This window comes from Prionailurus viverrinus, chromosome C1 (assembly GCF_022837055.1).
Source record: "Prionailurus viverrinus isolate Anna chromosome C1, UM_Priviv_1.0, whole genome shotgun sequence".
In the NCBI taxonomy this organism is placed as follows: Eukaryota; Metazoa; Chordata; class Mammalia; order Carnivora; family Felidae; genus Prionailurus; species Prionailurus viverrinus.
Window position 1 is genome coordinate 208,543,989 of NC_062568.1, and position 25,061 is coordinate 208,569,049.

The 25,061-nt window shown below is 42.5% G+C and overlaps 1 protein-coding gene across 6 annotated transcripts in view; it reads left to right on the top strand.

Annotated features, from left to right (window-relative positions):
- RERE (arginine-glutamic acid dipeptide repeats) overlaps nucleotides 1-25,061 on the top strand; it is a 422,701-nt gene that overhangs the window by 195,867 nt on the left and 201,773 nt on the right. For 5 of the 6 annotated variants that reach the window (XM_047872880.1, XM_047872879.1, XM_047872883.1 and 2 more), the window contains one exon: nucleotides 6,409-6,534. The exons of the other annotated variant lie outside the window; for it this stretch is intronic. In XM_047872880.1, coding sequence (XP_047728836.1) covers nucleotides 6,409-6,534 — 126 coding nt within the window. The remainder of the gene's footprint in view (nucleotides 1-6,408; nucleotides 6,535-25,061) is intronic. 6 annotated transcript variants of the gene reach the window in all.

Sequence of the window (25,061 nt, forward strand, 5' to 3'; positions counted from 1 at the left end):
GGAAGCACATTATGTGTCGTGTTAGGAAGCTTTCGTCCTCGTAGGGAGCGTTAATTTGATTGGGCTTCTTTGCACACGAGGAGACCAGCCTGGGTTGGTTTGACTTCGACGACGAAGGGATCCGTGGAACAAGTAGTCAAAGCAGGGGCGCAAGAGACAGGAGAGGCGAGGTGGAGTGAGGGACGGTGCATGCTTCGAAGGAGGAATAGGAAGGATCCTCAGTTAAATAAGGCGGCTGGGCACCTTAGGCTTCCGAGCGAAATGAGGCAGCTGGCAAAATCTTTAGCTCTTTGAAAGAATGGTAGTCTGGAACCGGCAGTCTGCGATCTTCGCGGCCTTGCTTGAAAAGATTAACCGAGAGACTGAAGGAGTTAGCTGAGGGGCCAACGGGAAAGGACGACTCGGGAAACGCCTCAGTGCCCACAGAGAGGGCTGGCAGGCACAGACAGGTTGCAGGCCTGGGGAGGCCGGGAGACCTGGGGAGGCCGGAAGCCAGGAAGAGTGGGGACTGGAGCAGCTGCGCCGGAGAGCGGTGGGCGGCGACAGGGCGAGAGCACGCCCTCCTGCCCCGCCTGGAGGTCCGCCCCTCTGCCCCAATGTGCCCAGGCTTCCTCAGGCCGCCGGTTCGGGTACTTGTTCGGTGTCCTTGTTTCTGCTCCCCAAGGGCCTGTTTTCTCGGCCAGCCTGAGTGGCTCTCCGCTCGCAGCCGAAGGAGCCTGGCATAACGTCTCCAGCGCTCTCTTCTGCCGCGCTGCCGCGGCTCTCCTAGGTCGGTTGTGACTTAGTTCGCTTCCAGAGTTCTGTTCCCGGATGAGCCAAGATCACCAAGGAGCATTATATCCCCGAGTGCGGTGAGGAGTGTTTCCGTTAATCAGGGCCTTCGGAAGGCCTTTAACGAAAGCCTCCTTGCTGTGCTTTGTTGGGCGTGGCTCCTGGAGGAGACGGAAGCCTGTAGGACAAAGTGCCTTCCCTCAGTGACCTTAGTTTCTGATTGGACAGACAAGTGCGGCATTACTGGGTGTCTGTCCTCAGAGAGAACGCTCTCCGTAGGATTAATGTGGAGGAAGCCATTCACTTTTTGTCCCCAGAGAAAGATTTCTTTCTTGCTTTTACTAAAAAACAATAAAATTCCATTTTTTATAGAAATCCAGGCCGTCAGCATAATAGAGTTGATTTGCTATCGTAAATCCTGAAAATGCTTAGCGAGATCATTTAGATTCGTTATTTTCATTCAGTAGAACACTGAGGACTACCTTGCCTGGCTCTGATAGTACTACTTTGTACCTGAGTCTTCGTTCACAGATAAGTCATGGAACCCAGTCCTTTAATATTCTACACGGACATTCTGTGTGGATGGATTCCTAATGAGCTTTTATCATTCCTACGTTAGAAAAAAAAGGATTTTGGTCTCCTAGAGTTAAATAATTATCGGTTCTTCAGCTGTTGTACGAAATGATTTTCCCGGTTGGATATGTAATTATTTCAAATATTATTTTGAGCAAATACCAGTGATTGATTCCTTTGGTGCCTGTTTGGTTTATTCAAAGTTGAAAGTTGTCATTAAAATTAAACCTGGTGTAGAGATTCCTTCCAGTTGGGGGAATGTCATTAGGGATATTATGGTATTTTTGGTCAACTGTTTAGGGCTCAGTGACTTGTTACGGCTCCGCATGGACGAGTGTGCTTTTGTGGCCTTTCGTCCCTGACGGCACACGTTCTAAGTGCCGGTTGTGAGTGTGGAGGAGCTGAGGCTGCACGCCACATCTCCGTTACTGCTTTCTCTTTGTTTCATTGCCGAGTGTGAGCAGCCCAGGGGAGGAGCATTCGGAATTACTTCTTCCTGGTCGGTGTCTGTAAAGAACCGTACCCCCAAAGTTGATTGCACAGTACAGCAGAGAGGGGCTGTGGAGACAGGAGCTTCGGCTCAGCTTCCACTCCCCATCGGTGTTGCCCTCTCGCCACCAAATCAAGTTTCTCAGAAGTAGATTAAAAGCAAGGAGGTGCTTTTCCGTCATTACAGTGAAAATTTAACTGGGGATAAGTAATTTTATCTTTTCATTTCTTGTTAGGGACCTTGACATAGATGATGCTGGGGGATACGGGACCCCTCGTTACCGTGCACTCTGTGCACACACCTGTGTGTATACACCGTGAGCTCGTTTTCACTTAGGCACCACATGCCGCAGTTGTTTATTCCCATCTCGGCTGCCGTGCTCGCTCAGCATAGAATGTATGGTGTGTAGACGTTTGGGAAATGGGCATTCGTTTTGATACTAGGTAAATCTCGTATCAGAAACTTTCCTGGGAATGGGATAGGAGGACCGCATTAGTGTGAGTGTGGCTAATGCAGAACGTGTGGTGTCACCCAGGGACCAAGACGAGGGACGGTAGCGTGCATGTGTCCGAGCTTGGCTTTGACATCAGCTGGTCTGTTCTTGAGTTGCTATCTTTCATGACCTTGGGCAAGACGCTCAGCCCTCCTAACTTTGTTTTATTTACCCGTGTAGTTGGGGTATAGAGCACCTACCTGGCAGGGACGTTGTTTTTCGATTAAAAGATCGAGCCTACAAAGTGGATGCAGGGTGCTGGGGCCATGGGAGGACGTGGTAGGGATATGGTGTTTCATTGGTACTCTGCGTCCAAGCTTTGCAGGGGCAGACACCGTGCCTGCTTTTATTCACTGTTGTATTACTGTGTGCTTAGCATATTGCCCGGCCCATCCACAACAAATGTTTATTGAATGTTGAGTGACGTTAACATTTCAGTGGGAAAAAACTCAGTGCATAAAGTTTTAGAAAAACGTTAGCAGTGATTTGATACAATGCATTAACTACAAATCCACCTTCTGTTTATTAAACAAACCAGAGAGACGCATTTCTTTACTGTTAGTCTACAGCGTGTAGTATTTTGGTTAGCTTGTAGTGTGTAGTACTTTAGATATTTAAATAATAAAAATCTATTCTTTTTTTTTTTTTTTTAAATTTTTTTTTTCAATGTTTTATTTTATTTTTTGGGACAGAGAGAGACAGAGCATGAACGGGGGAAGGGCAGAGAGAGAGGAAGACACAGAATCGGAAACAGGCTCCAGGCTCTGAGCCATCAGCCCAGAGCCTGACGCGGGGCTCGAACTCACGGACCGCAAGATCGTGACCTGGCTGAAGTCGGACGCTTAACCGACTGCGCCACCCAGGCGCCCCTAAAAATCTATTCTTAAAATAACTTAAATTCAGTTACTTTCTTCAGGAGTTTACAGAGGGTTGCCAAAGTTATAACATTTTTTAGGCATTATAATGTGTTTTGAATTTTCTGTATTACTGACTTTTAGCAAAGATAAATGAGGACTTAAGTCTGTAGGTAAACATTCCTGAGAAGGCTGGCTGATAGGAAAAATGCCTCATGATGTAATGATTCAGTTTCGTGTCAAGTAGTGGTTGATTTTCTCTTTTTGGTAGCCGCTCAAGTTAGATTTCCAGAACTGAGTACTTCTTTCCATAGTTCCTTTTTCTCCTCTAGTTCATTCCCTAGGAAAAGGTCAGTATCACCCATTTACATCTGTGTGACTTTGAGGGTAGTGTTGCATAATGAAGTGAAATCCTTGAAATTCGTTATCGACTGTTTTTTAGTTTACAGGGTGAGGAATTAAGTATTATTTAGAGACATAACGGGGTGTGCAGCTGAAGTCATTCTCCCACAGGGCTCCTTTCCGCTACTTTAGTTGTCCTCACCTGTCTGGAGTGGGTGCTCCAGCATGACACCACTCTTAACACGGTGATTTCCACGTCCAGCAAAGGTGCACCCTATTGATTTGGTGCTCAAGTATTCTTCTGGAGACCACACCGTTTTTCTCCCTTCGTTTACAGTACAGGCCATGGTTGCTTAGTTGCTATCTATAAGCATTATGATAAACTGTAATGGGTCATTAAGCTTGCTCCATGCTATTTGTTTGGAGTAGGCCACCAATAATAAAAAATATATGCACAGAGACTGTATGTCCTTTTCACATGTAAATGTGATGTTTATAATTTTATTTAATCCTTTAAGAAGCAAGAGGGGGATGAAATCCTTAGCCCCAAGTTTAACGGACAAAATATTGTCAGGTGTTCCCCCCGCCAGTTATGGAGCAGTCATGTTGCAAGTTATTTTGAATCACTACAGCCTTTTTCCCTGATACGAATGTCAACTTATAAATGGTGGGCCTGATATTCACATAAATGAAAATCAAAATGAGGCTTTGGGAATAAATACTCTCATAGCATCTTATTGGCCCCATTTACCCAGCTTCTCAGCAGGCTGTTTTTACTCATGACTGACAGTCATTGTAGGCCATGTGGGATTTAAAGTTTTAATGGTTCACTATTACTGTGAAGTTGGGTAATTCATTTTTCTCCTGGTTTATTTGGATTTTAGGACTAGGAAACCACTGAAAGAATTTCGTTTAATTATACTGTTCCATAAAATATGTATCTAAAAATGTTTTACTAAACCTGTTCTCTGGAGGTGAAATGTTTTTAATGCGAAAAACCCTAGGTATTCTTACCTTTCTAAAAAAGGAGCTTAAGAAAGTTTGAGACAACTTCATATTTGCAGAGGGCTGCTTTGCAAGAATATTGGCAAAGTCTTATTCATATTCTTGACATCTTAGAATTGGAAATTGATAATTTGTGTGTACCTGTGGATGTTTGTGATTAAGGACTAACTTGAAATAGTCCAAGTAAAACCCACCAGAAGAACCAAAAGAAAATGAGGGAAACAGATACCTGTTCATGTTTTCCGATTCATAAGTAAGAACAGTGCTTTGCTTTGAAATGTACTTTTTAATACTTAAAATGTTTTAATAATTATTTGAACTTTTGCATATTTAAAATAATGCCAAGGTGCTTTGAAATGCTTTACTAGGTGTCTTCTTTATTTAAAACTCTTGATGTGAATGAATAAGAATTTGAATGATCTGACTGATGAATTACTAGTGCAAAATATTCACCAGAAATTAATTTTTATTGGATGATTGTGGTAAAAAAAAAATACTGAGTATATTGTATATTGTAATGCACAGTTGACTCTTTGATTTGGAATTTGTGGTGCTGGTATGGGGAGGAGGGAGGTGTGTGTGGAGCAGATCCTGCTGCTAACAACACTTGTTGTGATCGTGTGTTGTCCTTGAGGCAGTGGGAGTCAAGACTGACCACACAGGAAGTGTACTATGGGGTGCCCAGGATGTACTCTAGAAGGTGATCTGTAGAGAAGGCAAAGAAAACCATCATGATAAAGACAGTCCCCACTATTAGCTTATTTTCTTGGGATTTGTGTTTTTGTCTTAAAAGAGACATAGAAAAATAAGTAGTTAATGGAACATGTTAAAATCTTGGATGATAGGAAGTTGTTAGTGATTCAGAAGGAATTAAATTTAAGAAAGCTCCCTAAAAATGCTTTAATATTAAAAAGTTTGCTTGTCTGTTATTTTAAAGCAACTTTAAGAACAGAGATTCTTCTATAAGTGTTTGGATCTTATGGAGTTTGTAGTTTATTTAAAAACCACGAAACTGGGCTGGTTAGTTTTTGGAAGTGTTATGTACTCTCCAGAATGTATAAAAAGGAAACGTATTTGAACTGTTATCGAGGTATCTGTTTTGATACTTACAAGGACGGTGCTGGCTTTCAGAAGTTGCTCTCTAATCTGCTGCTGCCTTAAATGTTTGCACGCTGTAAAGGAAGACGCATAGACACGTGGGTACGCACCAGCGCTCGTTTCGCGCCTAAAAGAAATAGTGTCTTTCTTGAGCTTATGTTTTGTGCCTGTTCACATGGGCACTGGGAGAAAATTAAGACTCACTTTAAAGGTGTCTTTTTTCCCTCTGTTATTAAGCCTTTGTCTTTTGCCTTGCCTTTAGCTTTACAAAATTAAACTAGGACTTTGAGAAAATGGTAGGATCTTCCTTTGAACTCCTAATGCCTCAAATATTTCCTTATTAAGTACCTGTCTTGTGCCTCTAGGGTCTCGCATTAGAAACTCTTCTGAAAGCTCAGTTTGTCCACTTCTGGTTCATTTACGGCTGCGTTTATCTGACACCATTGCGTTTTTGTTTTTATTCTAAGCAAAGCATGCCGTTGTCACCGTGTTTTGGCACTGTGTCACATCTTAACTTGGTTACTTGGGGGGCACACACCATACTGCTTTACAACAGGACCCAGATTAAAGTCTGGAGCCACAAGGCTCATATGTTTGTTCATGCTGAACTAAGGCAACGGCGCTGATGCAGAAAGGCTGATAACTTCGGTGGTAGAACAAATTCTCTGAGAGGCCATCTGCTCAAGGGTGGTGCAGATACCTGCTTGTGTGCTGCGTGCCCCCAGTAACCAGGGCTGGAGGGGACGTTGGGCATGTTAACTGAAAGCTCTTTTCTTTTTTAGGTCCACAACTCCCAGGCCTGCTGCAGATCTCCAACTCCTGCTTTGTGTGACCCCCCAGCATGCTCTCTGCCGGTGGCATCACAGCCACCACAACATCTTTCTGAAGCCGGGAGAGGGCCTGTAGGGGTAAGGAGAATCCCGTTTTTAAAAGCTATCAATATTTTATATCCCATAGGGTATAAAATAGGAATATTACCTCCCTCCCCAGAGCCCCTTTAAAAATGTGCTGTATTGTATGTGTTTTTAAAGGAGTAACAAGTACATGCACAGAGGAAGCAAAATACGGGACTTGCCTTACCCCTCTAGGACAGTTCCAGAAGTCAGCGGGGTTTGGTGGTGTAGGGTATTGGGGCGCCAGCAGAGAGCATGCTGGGCTGTTGCAAGGAGCAGGAGCTGGCAATCAGCAGCGAGTATGGATGTTGGCAACTGAAATGGGGAAAAAAGGGGGTAAGTTTGAGTCCAAGTGTGAAATGTGCACTTCCCCAGCATTGTGGGGACTTAGGGCCCACAAATCTAAACTATTTTGGATGCTGTCCTCTCAGGTGACATTTTGTCGAATATTGCTCAGAAGCAGCTAGGCTCTTCTGCGATGCCAGATAGAGAATTAAACCCTTTGAAAGGCTTGAGTTAGGGTGTAGCTACAGTGGACTCGGCTGTGCCCTGGTAATGTCTCCGTTACCTGGTGGTAATGACGTGTGTGTGAGGTGCAGCAGGATGAAGTGTCTGTGGTGCTTTGTCCCTAGAGCACGGGGCCTGGTGTTGGTGATCTGTGGGTTGTTTGTGTGTCCTGTATCTCCCCTCTTATGAAAGTTGTGTAAACACCTGTCTGCCTTTCTTTTGCCTTTATGAGGATTTAATGATCATGTTTTCCGGAAGACAGGTGTTTATTCTGATTGACTGCTGTTAATCACCAAAGAAGTTGAAGACCTGTCTTTTCTCTTGTTGTGCGTAATCTGACCGTGGGGCTCAAATGCATACTCAGAAAATAACACAAGATACCTGGCGCTGTATAATGAATTGCTCAGTTATAGTGTAGAATAATAGTATCTTGAAACTAGGAAAAGCGAGTGCTCCAAACGGGCTGTCCCACTTGGGGGAGTTTTGTGAAGACAGGCAGGTTTTGAGGAGCCGGGTTGGTTTTTGATACATCAGCAACATGTGGACAGGCAGACTGGAGGAGCCTTCCAGGTGTACGTGTCCACCTGTCCCTGTAAGCCACATAGGCGGTGAGCCTGGTGAGGCTGGGAGTTGAGAGAAGATGACCGCAGGACGTCGGGGAAGAGCACAGGTTAGTGGGTCGTGGGGGTGGAGGTGGCACCTAACGCGGGGCCAGATCATAGAGCATGGCGGAGGTGAGACGAGGGCAGATTTTATGTGACACGTGGGAGAGAAGCCTTTGTAGGCTTTTTTATTCCAGGCAAGCTGATTTGCAAATGCTTGCTTAAGAAGATGGATTGGGTATCCGGTGCATTCTGGCCAGACGGCAGAAGCTCCAGCTAGATGGTGAGGGCTGTCACCCGTGTGTAAAGAGAAGAGGACCGGGACAGGGGAGCTAGGATATTAATCATCGTAACAAAACCAGGAGTAATCGTCACAACAGCAATGTCATGTGCAAATAGTTGCTGGTGTAATTTATCAAGAATTAGACCAGAAAAAAGGCTCACATTATGGAAACCTTGGAATTCTTGATATAACAACCATTCACAATGGAAGATAAAACCCAGTGTAGTGGATAAAAGTCTAATTTTAATCCCTGGAAAGATACTGACATCGTAAGGGACGCATTAGCAGAGTCCCAACTTGACTCTCTACTTCAAAGACTTCAGCCTTTACAGTTACCATCTTGTTTCCGTATATACCTAAGAGATGATTTTCTCTTTCAGGCTGATACTTTCTACTTTATTCTCCAGTTAGTGTGGATGTCGTTGTTAGACTGTTTCATGTACTACAATATTCATTAATCAGGATTTGTTGAGTAGATGTAAAATTTTGCCCATAATAACATTGATTTTCAGTAAACTTTTTGTATTAGCATTAGTGATGACCAGTATTTATTTATTTATTTATTTATTTATTTAGCAGAAAAGTATGGTGTTCACTGGAGTTTTAAGTAAGTTCATGATCGGTGGTGTACTCAGATACCATCGGATGTAGGTTTGAGGAGGTTCTGTAATAAGATAATAAATCTTCTTTGAGTCAAGATGATGCTGCATGAAGCAAACTGTATTGATTGTTCTTTAACAACGCTTCATGCTGCCAAAGTCATTTGAGCTGGATCTGAATTGGATCCAGTTGGCAAAGCTACCCCCCATGTGCGGAGTGCTCATAAATTCTGCAGGCACGCAGATCTAATACAGTGCAATGAGAGAGCTGCTGGGAGAAAAAATTGATTACAGGGTTGCAGACAATATCATTAACAGTTCTTGCCATGATACACCAGATGTCTTCCCTAATAGACTATTTTTGTTAATTTAGTTTTTATAGGATAGCACTAACTGCATCATAATTTAACTTTCTTTGCATATTCAGGTATCTGTCTGATCTGTGTTTCTACGCTAATGGCGATACAACTCAAAGATTTAATTTTATAATTTTTAACTTATTTGTTCAATTTTAAAGTATTTGTGCTGGAAAGGCAGCATTTTCCCTTCTTATAGAGAATATGTTAGCTTGGATTTTTTTAGCAAAAGGTGCTGTGTTTATTGGCAGTCCAGGGGTAGTGAGGGAGGTGAGAAGGCAAAGAAAACGTTGCCCAGCTTCTCCCTACACTGGGTAGAGATGATCCCCTCCACCCCCGCAGCTGCTCCCAGTATCCGGTGGTTTAAATGGCAGGACAGAGACTCTTTCCAAAAAGCAGAGAAGGTGCAGCTCTGGAAAGGAGACTTAAAATGCACATTCATTTTAGTTCTCATGGAGGCGGCTCTGCAGGCTGGACTTCTTGTAGGGTGTGCTAATCCCTTCCTCACTGGGAGAGCAAGGGTTAGACTCGTTAGATACTTAGGATTTTTATTTTGTCGCCTAGCTTTTTGCATGTTTAAGACCTCTGTTGAGCAGCTGATGCAGATAAATAGGACAGGTCTGTAATAGTGTAAGATGACAATTTTATTTGTCATTTTTTTAAACTACTGGTTTTGGTTTTGGTTTTGGTGCATTATTCTTTAGAGAACATGTTTCTATCCTGATGCGTTCCTGTGTAATGGAGGACATGTTCATTACCTTCCTGGCACTTAATTTTCTCACTTTCAAAGTGGGCGCAGCACTACTGTCTACCTCAGCAGTTGTTGCAAAGAGGGAAGAAGTCCATTGATCTGCTTAGCGTGGTGTTGAGCATAGGATAAGCATTCATTAAGCAGTGTCTGTTGTTACATAGTTCTTTGTTTTACAAATTCAGGTGTTAAATACTTTATTAGTGTTCTACACATTCTTGGTCTGAGGTCCATAGGCCTCTAGGACTCCTTAAGTGTAACAGGGTCTGTGAAGTTCCTGAAATTGCGGAGTCTTATATGTATGTGGATTTTTCTGGGGAGAGTATTCTTTTCAACCATGGATGCTAATCAGTGGATTCCTAAAAATGTTGAAAAAGCTTTCAGATGAAGATTGAGAACTGTGGCTCTATAAACTCTCCGCTTACAGATCAGCTGGCTGCTCGTTAGGGAAGTATGCGGACACTGAGCATTTACTTGGTGCCCAGGCACTGTGCTACTCTTTTCACATAGGTTAATTTGTGGTATTTATTTCATTTTGCAGATGAGAAAATACGAGGTTTACAGTTGTAGAAAATCTGGCCTTGAATGAATGTCAGGAATGAATTCTGAGGTTTAACTCGGGAACCCTTCTCCTCCCCCCGCCTTGTGTAATGTCCGTTGCTCTCGTGGCTGGCTTCTGTACTTCCTGGATGGTCCCTGCAGTGGTGCCCACCTTTGCCTCCTCTTTACTTGAAGAACTCCCGAGTTAGCGTGCTGCTTGCTTGCTCGGTAGAGCAGATGGCTTCTGCCGCTGAGAGTGTCACAGGCCGGCCTCGCCCTGAATGAGTGGACAGTGGTGGTAACATACGGTGTGAGAACCCTTCTTCTTTTGTTTAATGAATTTTTAAAGTGTATTTATTTATTTTGATAGAGACAGTGCAAGCAGGGGAGGGGCAGAGAGAGAGAGAGAGAGAGAGAGAGAGAACGAACCCCAAGCAGGCTCTGCAAGGGCAGCATAGAGCCCAATGTGGGGCTTGAACCCACCAAGCTGTAAGATCATGACCTGAGCTGAAATCAAGAGCCAGACCCCCAACGGACCGAACCACCCAAGGGCCCCGGTGTGAGAAACCTTCTTAGTATCAGTTAATTTTGTTTTCCTGTTAGCCCTTGTGGTGGTTATAATTTTAGTATTTTGTTTCAAAAATGCATGATTAACAAACAGCTACTCTTTGAGTTTCTTTTTCATTTATCTTAATGACATCTGTGTACATTTGAAAAAGAATTCCTGTAGTGGTGTTGCGTTTGTCGATCTTGTGTGTTCATTTTGGGTAAAACTTCATGCGTGTAAGAAATTGGATTTTGCTTTTTCCTTGGAGTAAATCCACTCCACTGATGTACACAGACCTGGTCCACTCACGCAGAGCGGGAAGCCAGGGCCCCGTAGCTTTCCCCAGATTCCTGTTCGGGAGGGGCTGCTAGGCCAGAATCTGGGTCTCCTGGGTCTCTGCTCAGTGTGTGCCTTTTCTGCTGCTCCCTGCTACACCTTCCTGGATCCATAAAGCAGGCCTGTGAGATACATCATTTACCTCCTCGAAACCTAAGAATGCTTTGCTTAATATCTAGTTTAAGCTTTTGCGATTGTAATTCATACCAGTGTGAAAATAGTATTTCTTTCCTGTGTAAGGTATTTATCATTCGTAAGTATCGTTTCTAACACTGATATTTTTCATACTTGGGACTTGATAGTATTTAGTAATTAAAGGTGAACACTTATTATAGGATGCTACTTTAAAATGAAGGCTGATTATGGTTTTTTTTTTTTTTTTTTTTTTTTTACCTAGTTCCTTGTAGAGAACTCCAATCTGGTTGCTTGTGTAGATCCGCAGAATTTCTAAGGATATCCTGCTCTTTCAGTATTTCCTGTAGCTTCCCCAGTTGACATTAAGAATGCCAAAAATAACCATTGCCTTTTATATTTGATTGTCATGAAAGAAATTAAAACAACTGAATTTTTAGAAAAATTACTGATACAAATGCTGGGATTAGTCCAACTACCCTAAATGGAAGGTGATTAATAGCTGTTGAATTTGAAGGCAGCAAGTTGAAAAAATTCTTGAAACACCCAGCCTCCCAGTATGAGAGGGCGTTATCTGCTTGCAGAGAAATTCCTTCCCTCTGAACGGCTGTTTTCGTATCCTGCTCTCCCATAAAAGCCAGTTTCAACTGATTTGTTCTCGAGGGCTGTCTGTCTTGTTCGTCTGCTCCTTTTCTTACAAAAGGGGCATCAAGCCACCTTGTCGGAGCATAGATTTGAATAACCTTATGATCTCATAAAACTGCCCACTCTTTCAGCAGTGTGCTTACTACCGTAGGCCGTAGGCCGGTGCGAGGTGGAAACATTGCCTGTAGGTTTCACTGAGCTGCAGCTCTTTTCAGGGGCACCTCCTGCATCACCCTGTGTTCCTCATGGACACTGCAAGGTCTTTTAATCTTGCCTTCTTGGGCTGTTTTGTATTGTTTGAAAAATATCCAAGTAGATATGTGGAGTTCTCCGGCTTTACAAGCTCTCCAGAATTAATTTTACTGATAATAAATTGCCAAAGAAATGTCAGCACACGAAAGTAGAACGCAGTTCTGTTGAACTTAACTTTGTTTTTAGTGACACCCCTCATTTTAGGATATCCTAGTGCTTGTGGTGGTAGCAACTCTTACAAATATCAAGGCCTTCACTAGAGTACCAGATTTTTCTTAGGGACTGGACTGAAGTGTAAGTAATATACCTAAGGTTAATTAGGCCTTCCATGGTCTATAGAAATTGGTGTACTAAATTATTATGCCTTGTGCCTACAAGTGGACATTTTCTGTTTTTGTCTTTGCTTTCATGTTGTGTAATTAGGTTGAATTTGTCTGGCCGGCCGGCCGGCCGGCCAGCCGGCCGGCCTGCCTTCCTTCCTTCCTTCCTTCCTTCCTTCCTTCCTTCCTTCCTTCCTCCCTCCCTCCCTCCCTCCCTCCCTCCCTCCTGACTTCAGTTTTCAGAGCAGTTTTAAGTTTATTGCAAAATTGAGCAGAAGGTGCAGATTTCCCACATTCCTCCTACCTCTACACATGAATCGTCTCCCCCATCGTCAACCTCCCCTATCAGAGTGGTACATATGTTACAGTTGATGAACCTGCATTGACACATCATTATCCAAAGCACATAGCTTCCATTAGGGTCCACCCTTGGTATATTGCACATTCTGTGGGTTTAGACTAGTTTATAATGCCATGTATCCACTATTACAGCTTTATACAGAGGAGTTTTATTGCCCCGAAAATTCTCTTTGCTCTGCCTGTTCACCCCTCCCTTCCCCCAACCCCTGGCAACCAGCAAATTCTTTGCTGACTCTTACAGTTTTGCCTTTCCAGAATGTCAGAGTTGGAACCATATAGTATGTATCCTTTTTAGATTGGCTGCTTTCCTTTAGTAGCTTGCACTTAAGGTTCCTCCTGTGTCTTTTCATGGCTTGAAGCTTATTTCTTTTTCATGCTGAATAATATTTCATTGTTTCGATGAACCAGTTTATCCATTCGCTTACTAAAAGATGTCTTCACTTTTCTTAGTTTTAGCAATTATGAATAAAGCTGCTATAACATCTGCATGTAGGTTTTTGTGTGGATATAAGTTTTCAAGTCCTTTGGGTAAGTACCAAGGAGTGTGATTGCTGGATTGTATGGTAAGAGTATGTTTGGTTTTTAAAGAAACAACGAAACTGTTTTCCAACGTAGCTGTACCAGTTTTCTTTCCTACCAGTGAATGAATGTTCCTCTTGATCCCCATTCTTGCCAGCATTTGGTGTTGTCAGTGTTGTGGATTTTCGCCATTCTAATAGATGTGTAGTGATGTCTGATTGCTGTTTTAATTTGCATTTCTCTGATGACATACCATGTGGAGTTCTGTTTTTATATGCTTACTTGATATCTGCGGATCTTTTGGTGAGGTGTCTGCTAAGGTCTGTGGTTCAGTTTTTAATCAGGCCGTTTATTTTCTTATTGTTGAGCGTTAAGGAATTCTTTGCATATTTTGGACAATAATCCTTTGTCAGGTGTGTCTTTTGTAGGTCTTTTCTCTGAGTCTGAGGCTTCTCTTTCTCTTTTCTTGACAGTGTCTTCTGTGGAGCAGTTTTTAATTTTAGTGAAGTCTGGTTTATCAATTCCTTCCGCCATGGATTACGTGCTTGGTGTTGAATTTAAAAAGTCATTGCCAAACCCAGGGTCATCTAGTTTTTCTCCTTTGTTATCTTCTAGGAGTTTTCTAGTTTTGTGTTTTACATTTTAGGTTCGTGGTCCCTTTGGAGTTGATTTTTGTGAAGGGTGTAGTCTGTGTCTAGATTTCTTTCTTTGTTTTTTACATGTGGCTGCCCGGTTATTCAGCACCATTAGTTGAAAAGCTATCTTTTCTCCATTGTATTTGCCTTTTTGTTCCTTTGTCAAAGGTCAGTTGACTATATTTATGTGGATTTGTTTCTGGACTCTATTCCGCTGTTCTGAATCTGACCAGTAAAAGGCAGACATTTTGACTTGTTACTTCTAAATAGTTAACTGTGTATTTTGTAAGAACAAGGGCATTTATTTATATAGTCGCCACATAGTTACCAAAAGCAGGAAATTTAACAGTTTAACAATACTCATCTGATCTGTAGACGTTCACATTTTGCCATGTGTCCCAGTAGTGCCCTCTGTGGCAGTTTGTTCTTTGGACCTAATATCTAGCATCACACTTACATCTAGTTACCATGTGTCTTAGCTCTCCTTTAATTTGGAACAATGTCTTAGCTTCTCTTTGTCTTATGTATTTATTTATTTATTTATATTAAAAAAATTTTTTTTAACATTTATTTATTATTGAGAGACAGAGAGACACAGAGTGTGAGCAGGAGAGGGGTAGAGAGAGAGAGAGAGAGAGAGAGAGAGAGAGAGAGAGAGACAGAGAGACAGAATCGGAAGCAGGCTCCAGGCTCTGAGCTGTCAGCACAGAGCCCGACGCGGGGCTCGAACTCACAAACTGCGAGATCATGACCTGAGCTGAAATCAGTCGCCCAACTGACTGAGCCACCCAGGTGCTCCTCTCTTTGTCTTTTGATGACACTGACATGTTTTTAAAGAGTGCAGTCTAGTTTTTTGTAGTTTGTTGTTCCCTGCCTATTAGATTTAGGTTATGCATTTTAGGCTAGACTGTTTTATTAGTGGTATTGTGTCCTAAGGTCTTTACATCAGAGAGATTATGATATCAGTTTGTCACATTATTAGTGATATTAAGTTAACTTTGATCACTTGGATAAGTTACCCACTTTTCCTTTGTAGTTGGTAAGTAACTTGTAGGGAGAAACTTTGAGACCATGTAAATATCCTGTTCTTCATCAAAGTTTTACCCACTAATACACTACCCAGTGATTATTTTTGCCTGAATCACTGTAGCGACTGTGGAATGGCAGTTTTTTTTTTTTGTAAACACAAAATTGCTCTGCCTTTGAAAAACAGATCAGAATTCACCTACCATTAATCCCAGTGTGGGATTTTTGAGTAAAGTGGAAGAAAGAAACCGAGAGAGAGGGGTGGGGGGGATGGGAGAGACTGAGTGCTCAGGGTGTTTTTCATTTTTAGAATACTAAAAATGAGAAGGACTATATGAATTTTCAGATTTTTTCTAGAAAGAGGAAAATCTTTTTCTAGGCAGAGGAAAAAAACACCTGTGATGTGTTTGTTCCTTGTTGAGCCTCCCGAGGGGAGAAAAGCTGCTTAGAAGTGAAGTAATAGATCATGGACATGGTTAAAAAAATACACATTTTTACTGTTGAAATTATGGTCTTGTTTTGATTCATGTTGGCAAGCTCTACTAGTGATCAAGTTACTTATTCTCTCTGCACCTCAGTTTCCTCACTTGTAAAACCAGAATATTATTTCAGTAGTTCTGGAGTGAGGCCCAGGAATCCATCGTTTTCCCAGGCACGCCCCAGGAGATGCTGGTGGCAGCCAGCTTTAGCGAACGGAAGTCTGCCTTCCACCTCGTGACTGTTGTAAATGCAGACCTGATCACGTCCTTTGCAGGAGGTAGGCCAGTTCCAGGGCCTCTTACGTTTCTCAAACCCGAGCGTCTTATATTAATTTTAAATGAGTTCAAACTGAACAACAGAACAACAACAATAACAACAAAACAATGAAATCCTGTCAACATTAATTGAATAGAATGGGTGATTGTGTTTTGCTGAAATGAAATAGCCGCTTCTCACTGATTGCTTCTGGCCCAGTTTGGAGCGCCGGGGGAGGGCGTATGGCGTGTTTCGACTAGTGGGTTCCTCATGATGACTCGGTTCTTCTGTCGCTTTCTGGTTGTTGTTATCCTTGAGAAACCTCCATAAGTGTAAGTGTAGCTTGCTGTGATGCGACTTTGTCCTTCTGTGGCATTAATGTGTGGCACGTTGGTTTGTCTTATTTATTGACTTAGTTTGTGGTAACTATCGTAGTACAACTTAGGTGTTTGGTTTCATGTAAACTCACTCAATTGCATCTTGTAGCTCTCAACTCTGTTATTTGAAGTGATAAAATAGACAATCCAGGAAATGAATACATAGAGAAAATTTAAGATATACTTTGAAATGAAAAGAAGAATGAGCCCTGTCCTTCTCCCGCCTTCCCATCTCTTGCTCCTCTTTGAGGGAGACAGTCCGCCTGTATTCCTGACGTGCCTTGGCTACTTTATATGTATATACAGTTGACCCTGGACCGACGTTGGGGTTTAAGAGGCACTGACTCCTCCCCGCTCTGCAGTAGAAAATCTGTGTGTAACTTCTGAGTGCCACAGAACATAACTTCTCGTAGCCTACTAGAGGAAGCCTTACTAATCACGCGAATAGTTGATTATCATATATTTTGTATGATATATGTGCTATAAACTGTATTCTTATAAGAAAGTCAGCTAGAAAAAAGAAAATGTTATGAAGAAAGTCATAGGGAAGCGAAAATGCATTTGCACTACTGCACTGTAACAAATCTGCGTATAAAAGTGGGCCTGCATGTTTTAACCTGTGTCCTTCAAGGATCAACTGTAGTCCATCCTTCTGGCAAGAGTAAATGGAAGGGCTGTGCTTTTCATCATTTTGTTTGCAGTGCCTGGAACAGGTCCCGACTCTGCACCTTATTCATTGAGTTAGTGGTTTTCTTCATTTAGAAGACAGGGGGAAATATTTTAAAAGTCAGGTGAAGAAGAATTTAAATTTTTGTTTATTTATTTTTAAATACTTATCTTGAGAGAGAGGGAGAGAATGTGAGATCACGTGTCAGCAGGGAAGGGGCAGAGTGAGAATCCCACACATGCTCCTCACTGTCAGTGCAGAGCCCAGTGTGGGGCTCGATCTCATGAACTGTGAGATCATGGCCCGAGCTGAAATCAAGAGTCGGACACTCTACTGAGTGAGCCACCCAGGTGCCCCAGGAGGGACTTTTTTTTTTTTTTTTTTAAAAAGGAGTACATAAAATGTGACGAATGAGACCATCAACACAAAGTATAGCATTAATACAGTCAGGGGGAAGATTAGCCAAAAAAACCTGATGTGCATGTATGTGTATTAGGTTTTTTTTGTTTTTTTGTTTTTAAGAAAGAAGGGACTGTTGGGTGTTTTTCCACTGTGTTTTCTACCTCTCACGAAAATGAGAGTGGTGTGGAGCCCAGAGGGTATTCCTGGCTATGGTTTTAGTAATTAGGTATCAGTATGTGATAAACAAAAAAACAACAAATTTTTTGTTCTAAATATGTATTTCCTTCCCTGTGGGAATTCTTAACGGGCTTGTAGAACTCCTACAGCATATACCTTGTAAACGTGTGCATTGTCAGTTTTTCAGCTAACGTGACACGAGGCTGTTTTGTTAGCTTTCATTTATTCGAATGCTGGGTGTTCTCTCCTTTGAATCTGTCTTAGACAGGACCTTGTCATGCTGTTACAACAGGAAAGTGGGGGTGGTGTTGGTTATGGGGCTGCTGCCGCCTTTGGTCTCAGCCTCTTGACAAGTGACGATTCTCCTTGATGGTTGAGTGAATGGGGGGGGATGCTGCTGTACTGCCCCAGGGCCTTGTAATAATTTAGTTTGGATGGAAAAGCAGAAGGACCTCAAAAGACAGAGGTACAGTGCCTTTGGTGTCAGCAGTAGGCGTGTATGGGGACCTTGGGCCCGGAACCCTTGGGATTAGTAAGGTGCCTCGATCCAAAGGATTGTGGAGGAACACCATGGAATTGCATCCAAAGACAAATTAGTGGCAACGGCTGACCGCAGTGCGTCCTCTTGCACTCTCGGTGAAAGGTGGAGCTCATCGGACAATAAAAAATGGAAATTGAATGACGTTAGTGGAGTTTAAGGGTCGTGTAACCGGAGTGCAGACCATTCTGTGAGGGATGAGAGCAGTTTGATTTGTACTTGTACCAGAGACCATTCGCTTGATTTCAGTCAGAGAGGTTTTTTTTGTCTCAAATATATTTTTAGTATATAAAGATTCAGGAATACTCTTAAATCAACATTACCACCAAATTTAATATTTGGTTAATTTGGTTTTTGAAAGTTTCCCATGTTGGAATGGGGAAATAATAGTGGTTGATATGTATACAGCTTCCCCTGGTTTTTCCTTTCGTTAGTAGCGTCTTCTTGGATATATTAAAAATGTCCACAGATGTCCAGAGATTGGCACACTTACCATAGTGATTGAATGTCAATCTGCTCTTAAGATATTGAGCAGATTTGTTAACAAACAAGATGGGAATGCACAAAGATGTCTGATGCATTGTTAAAATTCTTTAAAAGAAAAGCAGCTGGCAAATGGTAATTGACAGCTATGTTTCATCTGTAGAACTTGAAATGCTGCTATGGTTACTGTTGGTTAAGGAGGGAAGACACGTCCATGAGACCAGGGCTTCTTTAGAAACCGATGAAGAATGACAAAGAATCCAAGGTGACAGTTTAAGGATTGCATGACAGGAAAGGCACTGTGATTAAATTCCCTGATGTTGTCACTGAGCTGTAAGGCTGAAGATAACACGCTCTCCTTCTGCTGAAAACAAGAATCGATACCCACTCCTTGATGGGCTAAATTATTAAAAAGAGCCCTTCTTACAGCGTTTCATTATCTGGGATTTGCCTCAGCTGGTGATTTGTTGGCAGCATAGGGAGATTTGGTAGGCATTTTGTATGAAAATTATTCAGTCGGCCGGTGGAGCCCTTTGGATGATTCCCTTCCACTTAACAATGCTCTTGAATAGATGTGTGATTTCCTTTTGCCTAAGTGACTCTGTATCTTTTGGAGTTATTAAACGGAGTGTTGGCCACACACGCACACTTTCTTTTTTAATTTTGTTTTTTGTTTGTTTTCTCTTTTGTAGCTGTGGGTGGGTTGTTTAACAGATTTTAGTGATATCCTTAGCAAACATCAGTTGCATTTGGCATATTACATCAACCTGACACATTGGCTAATACATGCTGAGTTTTATATTCTTCCCTTAGGGGTAACATTCTACAAGAAATTGACTTCATTTTTATTAATTAATTTTTTGGCGTAGCTTTTTTTTTTTTTTAACATTTATTCATTTTTGAGACACAGAGAGACAGAGTGTGAGTGGGGGAGAGGCAGAGAGAGAGAGAGGGGGAGAGAGAGAGAGAGAGAGAGAGAGAGAGAGAGAGAGAATTTGAAGCAGGCTCCAGGCTCTGAGTTGTCAGCACAGAGCCCGATATGGGGCTCGAACTCATGAGCGGGGAGATCATGACCTGAGCCAAAGGGGGTGTTTAACCGACTGAGCCACCCAGGTGCCCCAGGCATAACTTTTAAGGAGGGATGGTGGTGGTGTTAATTTGTTAGGTAACTGATGTGATTTTCTTCAGCCAACCAATTGAGAAAGAAAGTAACCTCATCGGGTGAGGTTCAGGGAGAGAAAAAAGAAACCGGCACCGGGCTCTGTCAGTGTTGGTAGCGTAACTGGTCCCAGTCTAATACAAAGGCTAGGAATGACGAGAGGGAGGAGCTTTTGGGGGCAGCCCTTTGCCATTATCCACCAGCCCGGGCGGAGTTCTGCAGGAGGCGTCGTCATGTGGAAGGAAGCGTAATTGGACTTCTCCATTGGCACAGTTGGAATCTTCTGGGTGAAGTTTGAAGCCTTCTGCCCTTCTACAGTCTGTCTGAGGGGGGATAAGATTCAGCTTCAGCGTTTTAACATTGGTGGTGTGACGTATGTATATTCTTATGGTAGAGACAGTACTGTTTATAAAAGAATTTTTTGATTCAGCCTCAGGAAGAGCATGGTCAGCCGGACAAAGCCGTGTTAAGAGATGTCGGTCCCTGTGGTGGAGCCATGAGGTGAGGCTAGAGAATAGTGTAAGATCGCATTTCTGCATCCCTGGAAAACTGATCAGATTAAAAAAAATCCTTTTATCTAGTAGGAGGACAGAGGGTTGAGAGGGAAGGGAGAGAGGAGTGAAGTAAGGGTGGAAAGAGAGGGAGGGCTTTGCACACTGTACGGTTGGCTTCAGTAGCGGCATGGGAAGTGGCTTATGTGGATGGAATCTGGCCACGGGCGGGGGAGGGGAGTGCACGGCTGCCACGGAGACTCTGGTGTGGGAGAGCTCCCCTGGGAGACGTGAGTGCCAGGCGGGTTCCAGTGTCAGAGAGAATCTGTGGGGAGAGATGCTGTGCGTCGTTTCCGGTTCCCCTGACCAGATTCGTGCCCCCCCCCCCCCCTTCCTCTCTCAGTCATTTTGGTTGAAAGAGTAAGTAAAGGACGTGGGTGGTGGTCTGTCCAGGAGAGAGAGGCAGCATTCCACCAGGCTGATCGGCTGTGTGCACTTTGTAATCCCAGCCAAGGAGTCTTCCGAATGCACACTTGTATAATGTCACAGTGATCTGGAGAACACAACCTGAGTTTTCAACTTGTGTTACGCTGCTTTGAATGCAGTGGGAACTCGTCTGAGTATTGCTGTATCTGAAAGAGATGTATCGCCCTTTTATATTTCGGGGAGAAGGGCCGAGGACTGAGACCTAGACAACCTTTGGTCTTCTTTCTTCCTTTGGATGAAATGATGCCTTCCTGCTGTTTCTGGAGGAAATAGAATTATCTAACAGTGACGGTGACTGCTGAGTATCAGGCAGCTTGTCGAGCAGAGGAATGGCTTCTTTTAGAAGGTGGGCTAGGAAACTGCCAAAAGGAGCGATCATTAAAAAAAAGATCCAGTGAGATGTTTGTTTACAAAATACCAGTGAAACTCCCCTGCTTTACAGACTTGATTATTGTCCAGGCCAAATTAGGTCGCCCGTACGTGCACTTTAATCTGTCACGTGCCCTGAATGTGGCTTAGAAAAACCGTGCTGCAGACGCCGTTCCTTCCCCCCCTCAGTAGCCACATGGCCGTGGTACCGCAGGCCAAATTCCTTTGTATCTAAATCTTTTTTTAGTCATGGAATCTTAACACATGGATTTTTATTATTAACCAGTTTTCTAGTCCTGTGTAGTTTTTCTTCCTGTTGGTTTAGCTACCTACCTGCTTGGGTTGCCATTTTAGAGATCTAGTTTACCAAGAAGCAACATGAATTTCTTTGAAAGTCCAAAGGCCTGTTTAACAATCAGCATCAGTGCAAATGAAATGGTTAAGCACTTGCTATTTTAACTCCCAAAGGAAGCAAAGAGAACTGAAACCCAGTGAAAGTTCCCTTTTAACTGGAGCATGCCCTGGGCATCTGTCATGTTTAATAATACTTTTGACCTTGGGGAGTATTGAACTTGGAATCTCTCTCAGGTGATTTTGAGGGGCATTGTCACATACTCTGTGTCAGCATTGTTTCCAAAGATACATCACACCAGACCATAGATCTCTGTAGTTTATTTGTTAGAGAAATTTGTTGTATCGCTCAAATTGAGGTTTTTTTTTTTTTTTTTTTTTTTTTCTATAGGGAAGATAAATTAACAGTGTGGGCCACTAGATTTCTGAGTCATAGGCTGTTTTGTGTTCGGCACACTGCTTGGAGACGATCTGTGTTTGGGTCAGCTTTTTTCAAGGCAAATCTTACAGGCACAAAGGTGTTTATGAAATTTAGGCTCAACTCTCACCAGTTACCAGAGAAGTGCCGTCTTATTTTTTGCTGCTACTGTGCAGGTAACATTACTGATTAGTTAACATTATTACTTACTGACAGATGGTTTTTGCACCCAGGAGTGGTAAACTTTTTCTGTAAAAGGCCAGATAGTGAGTGTCTTCTCTGTGGCACCTACTCACCTTGGTCAGAGACAATATGTGACAGCATGGCTGGTTCCAGTGAAACTTCACTTACAGAAATAGATGGTGGGATATATATCGCCTGTGGGGCTGTAGTTTGCTGACTAGCACAAACTCTAGAGGATTATTTCCCTGAAAGTGGGAAATAATCCAAAGCACCCTTTCCTTCTTCCCTTGGCCTCATGCCTCTGAGAGAGTTGTGTGGTTGGTAGAGTTAGTGGGGAATTTTTCCTTTCTGCATTACTTTGAGCTGGTTGAGTATTTTATGTATTTATATCTACAGCTGTGCCTGCCCCCCTCCCCCCCAACAACCCATTCCCCTCCCCGCATCGTTTTCGTATAGCCAGCTGACAGGTAGGTATTTGTTGGGAGAACTCATTCTCACTAATGACCCTTGAGGACTTTTACAGTATGTTTGGATTTACATACAGGAGGAATTAAATGGTGGGGTTTTTTAGCTTATTTTTTTTCTTTGTAAATTAGCTTATATCTGTAGAGAAAATTTGAAAGGTTAGATACGCATAACAATACATTAAAGTTTGTCTCCTAATTTCCATGTGGGTCTTTTTTTTTTTTTTTTTTTTTTATGCTGCAACACAATATTCAGGACAACAGAATAGCCTTTTAAAAAATGTTTTTATGAAAAGTATGACTTTTCTGTTTAATTTAGCCTTTAACAGATATATATTGATATGGGCAAATACTTCAGTGTTTGTTACTGATGAAATAAAACATTTGATACCCACAGAGGCAAAGAAAACTTGTCCGAATAAAAATTAGTCCAGTCACAGAAGATGAGGCCGATGAACCATCAGCTTTTTAATAATACACTTTTGCTCACAGGGCATCCTGGGAACTGAAGTGGGGTGGCACCTTGCCAGCCTTCTTCACCATTGAAAGAACAGTACAGAACTCCTCTGACTGACACTGGTGCCTAGAAGTCTTTATACTGAAGGACAGTGTTATTATTACCAAGACAGTATTATCCGAACAATTTTTAAAGAAACAGTATTGGTTACTGACAGATTTTGTTTGTATCCAGATAGAGTATGAATGTTTCAGATTTTATTTGAGAGGAGGGTTTGAGGGTTTATGTCCTAACCTAAAGTAATGTGATCTGTATTATTGGCTCTTAGTTTAGTTGGTGCATTTCTGGCTAAGTTAATATAAAATTGTCTGTGGTTTCTGCCCGTTTATGCCCTTTCCCCAAATGCTTTATGTAGTTTACTACTGTCAAATGTCATACACTCTCATTGCAGTCATTAAATCCAGTTTTCTTTTCGCTAGTTGACCAAACAAAAGAGTTAGTGGGGGAATTGCTTTGTCCCTTTCCCGTATTATTTTGAGCTCATGTATCTTTATACCCCGTGGCTTACACACATTATGTAATTCGTTGTGGGTATATACCCCTGGTCATTTATATTTTATTTTACTGTGATTATGATTAAGTAATTTCACCTCCCTGAGAGGTAGAGTGCTCTTGTGGAAAAAATACCTAGCTGGCTTCTGTTTTCAGTTCTTACCGTCAAAACTTCCTGGCTGTGTTACTTTAGGCAAGCTGTTTAATCTTTTAGGCTATTAGTTTCCATCTATCTGTCATATCAAGATAATACTTGTCCTGCTTACCAACAGGATTATTCTCGTGAGAATAGAAAGAGGTAATTTAGTGCTTTGAAAATTTTACAGTGGTCTACAAATGGAGGAGATCAGTTGTTATCAGGATTCACCAGATATAAGAAACACCTAAATCACAGAGGTAACAAGTCTATATTCTCATGTAAAATGAGGTGTTTTCCAGGGTGTGCCATCCAGGGTTGGTAGAGTGACCGTGATCTTCAGGTGTCTAGTTTCCTGCCGTCTGCTCCATTATCCTTAGTGCATGGTTTCCATTCTCAGGGCCTCCTGCAGTCACAGATGGCCCTTGGAGCCACAGCCATATCACCTCCGTGTTCTAGGTCAGTGTTACTCAAATCATGGCCCGGGGAATGAACCATTTGTTACTAGTCTACCATGTGATAAGTATAGAAACAGAAAGTAACCATTTAGAAATTTTTGTAGCTGTTTGACAGTTCCTGCAGAGTCTTATTTGTGTTTTATTAAAAAAAAAAAAAAGTATTGCTCTGCAGTGGATTGGGGGCAGGTGGTTCTCCACCACAGCCTGGCAGCTGAAGGAGGAGGGCACAGAGGCAAAAGCTAAGGTTGCCCGTTCCAGAGTGTCTCTAGCAGCCCCCATCTAACAACTTCAGTTTACACAGATCTTCCAGACTCCCACATCTTCCAGGGAGTCTGGACTTGCTTTGGCTGTGTGCCAGTGACGGAAGGGCTCTGTTACTAAGGGAAATGGGAGAATGGCAGTAGAGAAGGCCACCAGCATTCTGTGCCCCAGTTGGACAGGTCTAAAAGCTCAGAGCCATTCAGCACAGAATCAGATTCACAGAGCCTGTGCAATTCTTAGAGGTAATGACCGCAGGGCAGCAGCCACTTCTGGTGACTCGGAGAGTCACTGCATGTCTCAGATGGGAAAACATACTGAGAAGGTCGAAAGCAGAGTAAAAATGATGCGAAAGATTATATAGTTACCTTTCATAGGAAAGAACATTTTTACGGGCGCCTGGGTGGCTCAGTCAGTTAAGCGTCAGACTTCGGCTCAGGTCACGATCTCACAGCTTGTGGGTACAAGCCCTGCGTCGGGCTCTGTGCTGACAGCTCGGAGCCTGGATCCTGCTTTGGATTCTGTGTCTCCCTCTCTCTCTCTGCCCCTCCCCTGCTCATGCTCTCTCTGTCAAAAAGTGAATAGAAACATTAAATTTTTTTTAAAGAAAACATTTTTAACAGATTTTACATTTATTTATATTCTCATAACTTGAAGTGAATTTGTGAATTTAGTTACAGTTCCTCATTTTAAACCAAGACAGATTATCTTCATGCAAATATGATTAAGTGTGATTCTCTTAGGATATGTTACAGAAGCAGAGGGGTGCCTGGCTGACTCAGTCAGCAGAGTGTGTGTCTCTTGATCTCGGGGTTGTGAGTTCAAGCCCCACACTGTAGGTGTAGAGCCTACTTTAAAAAAATGGTACGGAAGTAGAGCTCTTTGCAAAGATGACTTTTAAAAGGTACCTTTTGTTGTTTTGGAATTGGCATGATCCTCTTTGGTCTGTCGTGTGTAAATGCATGCAGTGTTTA